The 5,305-nt window shown below is 28.9% G+C and overlaps 1 protein-coding gene across 1 annotated transcript; it reads right to left on the reverse strand.

Annotated features, from left to right (window-relative positions):
* Positions 1-2,078: 2,078 nt before the first annotated feature.
* LOC143596396 (trans-resveratrol di-O-methyltransferase-like) lies at positions 2,079-4,258 on the reverse strand. Its single transcript, XM_077075180.1, has 2 exons — positions 3,410-4,258; positions 2,079-2,399 (listed from the first exon to the last, which is right to left on the reverse strand). Exons 1-2 carry the CDS (start codon positions 4,157-4,159, stop codon positions 2,097-2,099), a joined length of 1,053 nt encoding a protein of 350 aa, XP_076931295.1. The 5' UTR covers positions 4,160-4,258; the 3' UTR covers positions 2,079-2,096.
* Positions 4,259-5,305: the final 1,047 nt, after the last annotated feature.

Here is a 5,305-nt window from a genome sequence, read left to right on the forward strand (position 1 = left end):
TTATTTATAAACTAGTTTGAGGCCCGTGTATTACACGGGTAATTAATGAAAATTTTAAACCTTAACTATTAAGTGAAATATTGTCAAGAAAAATGATCATATATTGTTAATACAATTACAATTTACATTAAAATTACATAATTAAAATTACACAAATATATTTAAATGTGTAAAAAAGTATAAATCAAGTCATAAATTTATATGTTTCTGAAGCATTTTGGTCTGAGTTATGGAAGAAATATTGAAAACTAAATATTGATCTTCTTATTGTTAAAACCCTTTATACTACACAAAAAAAAAGTTATATAAATAAATGACAGATAGTTCATATAGTAAATCGTTATACATATGAATTATAATTATAATATTCAATTTCAATGATTTGATGCTAAGCTCCAAGATATGTATGTAAGTATAATAAGTATTCTTCATGTTTGCAATATTTATACAAAATTTTTGGGGAAAATTAAGAAAATACGCATTTTATTTTGTTCAAATGCATATGAGAAATTTTTAATACCAAATTTGAAACCAATCTTATATAAAAAGTTATGCACTGTTGTCGAATCCTAGTTTAAAAACAATTTGTAGCTTACCATACAAATTCCAATTCTTCAACAATGATGCACCTTTATTTTATTTAACTTGCAATTACCTATGACTTTAAAATTTTATTCTAACACACTTGCAACTTCAATTTTGATATTTTCATATTTCACAATTAATGTTAATGAATGAATCAGTTAGACTTTATATTTAATTAAAATATTGAATTCATATATTGAAATGACTTAAAAGATAAAGGACTATATATTGAAATTATTTGGAAAAAATGTGAGAAGGGCTATGAGATTGACAAGTGGCAAAAGTGGTAGTTTTTTTATTATAAGAGGTAGATGAAAAATTCTCATGTATTTGACCTGAATTCACGGGTATGGGTCTCACCAAACCCATATAGATCTTAAATGAGTTATAACTTCTCATTAGATTATCAATTAATCTCATCAAATATTTGATATGAAAATCCTATAATATATGAATATACATGGTTTATTTAGAAAGATATTATTTATAATTAAGAAAAAATTTTATAGTAAAAAAATAAGCAGGTCACGGGTCTCACTAAACCCCAATAACTTTTAAACCGGGTTGTAACATCTCGTTTATTTGTGAAACATTTTCATCATCAAACCTTTAGTATATTATTAACTTCTTTATAATAAATAAAATTAAAATACAATATATATATATACACACATACATATTAGAAACGAATAATGTAAAATAACTATCGTAATATTGAGGATAAAAATTAGTATATCTATATATAGGGTCAAGTTATTCTGTAAGGTGAAACAAAAATGAGAAGGATACAAAGAATTTGTAGTCACACACAAAAACCACTCAAAAAAAATCATAATTCCAAATTCAATAAAAAACGAAAAAAAAAAGTAAAACACAAAAATGTTTCCACCGTCTTTCTCGTTTTAAAAAAAATAGACACAATGGTAAGTGAAAAATATCATTGTGTCTTTTTGTTTATCATTATGTTTTGTGTTTATTTTCGTCATTGATTGTGTCTTTTTTCCTTGACATTGTGTCTTTTTTTCTTGATATTGTGTTATATTATTTAACATTGTGCTATCTTTTGTTCGGCATTGTGTTATACTTTGCGATCTATTGTGTCTTTTTTAGTTATATCTGTGTCTTTTGTTCATTTTCCTCATCGCGTCTTTTCGTCAATAATTTTTTTTTATTTTTGACGGGAATGATGGCGGAAACATTTTTGTTTTTAAATTTTTTCATTTTTTATTTATTTGAGTTATGTTTTTTTATTATCTTTTTGAATTTATTTATAGGGGTTTTTTGTATGGTTATAAATCCTTCTCACACTTTTTATTATTTTTTTCTCCCTTTATATTTTAACTTTAATACTGATGCAATTTATAGCTAATTAACATGCAAATATGAGTATTAAAAATACACCGATCAATAATAAGAGGAAACATGATATAGAATGAAAACATTGATACAAGAAACCACAAACAAGAACATAGTATCAAGTTTCTTATTTAAGTCAATCATGAAGAAATAAGTCATGGGTAAACTTCAATGAGTGATCTTGAACCCAAAACCGGAGTTATTTTATAATCACTAAAGCCGCTATCGAAAAAGAGTTTTGCCCATTCTTTTTCGCTCCTCTCTTTTCCGGTTACACAAGTCATCATAAGCATATCAAGATAAAGTTGAGACTCAAATAAGTTAGTGGCACCTTCATCAACCATTATAACCATGTCAATGATCAATAGTTTTCCTCCATTTTCTTTGCTTGGGATCGCCTCTTTACATTTCTTCAATATGTTTATACACTCCTCATCATTCCAATCATGCAAAATCCACTAGTTACTCATAGAATAAAAAATTAATCAATGTTGTACATGTATTATGAGACTAAATTATAATAAAAATGTAAAATATAATCTAAAAGAATATATGAGTTAAGAGAATAGATTGACCTAAGTTGGGGGTGACAGAGTCATCCCTACCCCTTGATTTGTGGTCCGATGGTTAATTTACCTTTGTCAAATCAGTTTTAACATCCTGGGTATTAAGGTATACCCCAATGTACTTATGTTAAGCCTTAAACCTTGCTTCATGCTTTTTAATAAGTACTTGAGATGCTATGTATTTTTCTTTTGAATACAAATCTTAAATTGTTTTAAATTTTTAAATAAAATTTGATCTATTATTGATTTTGTTATTTATTGTTTTGATTAAACTCACTGATTATTAAATCAACTTAATTTCTTTTACTCATATACTCTTATTTTATATTCGTTAATTAATTCATCCAGATTATTACAACTGTAGTTATCAGTTATGACTATTTAGCAATTTTATTAACCTTCGATTTATGACATCTTACGTAAATTAGTTTTAAGAATTCAAGTTTAAAAAAAGAAACACCCCAAATTTTTCATCATTTTTAAAATGACATTGCTTTTAATAAACGAAAAAAAAACCAACTCGAACAAAGATATATACAGCGTTATAAAATTAGATGCTAAACTAGTAAACTTATTTACTTAAACTAAATGAAAATGAATAATGCTAGGTTCTGGTTTCTAAAATAGTTTGAACCAAATCGGCTCAAACTGAAAAATATATAAAGTTAATTGATAAATATTAACTTAACAAAAAATTGTGACGCCAAGATATATATCTGGATGTGCCGATGGCTAAGTGGGTGATTTGTAAAACTTAGGATTGCGTCGGCCAAGAAATAGAGTCACGTTTACTCCAGAGCTTTTTAATATAACTTGTTTTTTCTTGTTTTTTTTTCTTTTCCGTTCTAGCTACTTGCTATAGATTGTTTTCGATTAATTAAAAAAAAAATCCAATAACATACCTTAAGCAAAATTGCGTTAGCATTGGGAAGGGCTTCAAACATGTCTCCACCAACATAACTCAAGTTCTTAGTTCCAACCAAGCCATTAACTACATGAGGAACATCAAAACAGATACAACTCATGGTGGGAAAGGCTTTCGCGATAGCTTTAGCAACTGTCCCCGTACCACCCCCAACATCAACAATGGAATCTAACCCTTCGAAAACATCCCCACATCGTTCAAGAACCACGCCCATAATAAGCCTCGCGTCACTAGCCATCGCTTCATTGAATAATTGACCAAGCCTCGGCTCTTGGCCTAACACATCCCAGAAACCCTTCCCATGAGTTACGTCAAAGGGGGACACGTCCTCATTTTGGAACCATTTGGTCATATTTTGCCATGGGTCCAGCAATACTGGATCCAACATGGCTAGCACAAAGGGCCTATGGCTTAACGGATCTTCCTTTAAAAGCAATTGAGAAGCCGGAGCTAGCAAATATCCCTCTCCTTGTTTAACGAAAAAGCCACAGTGAACAAGGATGCGCATGAGCCGATAGAGGAATTGAGTTCTCCCCTGGTTTATCGGGAGGGCTACCACTAACTCGGAAAGCAACATTGGTGAACCGTGACGATCAATGATATCAGGAATTTGCAGCTCTATTGCACATTTGAGTGACATGGACTTTATAAAACTGAAAATGTGGTTCCATATGTGAGTTTGAGAACAAAGTAAATTTTTAGATAGCTCACCGTTTTGCATTGCCATCTCTTTGCTCTTGTAATCTACTTTGATAGACAATTTGACATGTTGAAACGTTACAATCCGTCTCAATTTATAGAAGCAAATGTGAAGAGAGACGCTTAAAAGTTTATCATTATAATATTTATGCGTACCATTAATCATGTGTTACCTGATTTACATAACATTATTATATTAACCATTTATGGACCCTCCAAATCAATTTAGGATTTGAGTATATGACGTACGTTTATAGCAAATTTATATTTATTTGTTTCTTTAATGAAACAAATGAACATGTGTTTCTTGTATATTTGCTTTCACTTCCACGATAGCATGTATGTGGATTGCGACCCACAAAATTGGTCGTAAAACCGGTCAATAAAAAGCTACATATGCAATAGGAAAATTTTTATTGATAATATATCCATTATTAAATGAATTTATATATCTTTTAAAATTAATACCAAATGTCATTTGTTAGATTGAAACTATTTGGCATTTGAACTCTTAGGTGATGCTTGTTTTTTCAGAGGTAAAATGTTTACAGTCTGTGGATCACATATGCAGGCATCTGTAGCAGAAGATGTGGACCAAACAACTGCAGTCTTAAAAAAAAGACGGTTTGTTTTTTAACGTCTGCAAACTGTTAAAATCAAACAGAAAATTTTAAATTAGCTGAAATTTATAAAAAAAAGTCCTTCAACATCGAAATTTAAACAATAGTCAAATAACACTGAAATAATATTTATAAAACCACAATAACAATTTTTTTAAATAACTTGTTTTGTACTTTGTATAAACAATGTTATTTGATGGATGTTATGCTTGAAACAATGTTGAAGGTGAATTATGAAAGTTGAGAACAATTCATCTTCTCTATCTATTCTTTCTTTTGCTAACATATAAAAATATACAACAAGGATGAAAATACAAAGAAACTTGCTTTAGGGTGAATATTATGTTTAAAAAGAGTATTAGATGTCAACAAAACTCAAGCCTAATTTATCCTATATTAAAACCTAAATGTCTAATCATATAATCTTAGGCTCATTCTCGTCAAATATCATAACATTATTTATTTAAAAGAAACATACATGATCATTGTAATATGGAGAGACCATATCTGTAGATCGCTAAAATAAATGCTAGCGTCTGTAGATTGCTAAAATA

The sequence above is a fragment of the Bidens hawaiensis genome, unplaced genomic scaffold, assembly GCF_021521415.1.
Source record: "Bidens hawaiensis isolate Kalapana, Puna unplaced genomic scaffold, B.hawaiensis_p1.1 tig00046330_1, whole genome shotgun sequence".
Lineage (NCBI taxonomy): Eukaryota > Viridiplantae > Streptophyta > Magnoliopsida > Asterales > Asteraceae > Bidens > Bidens hawaiensis.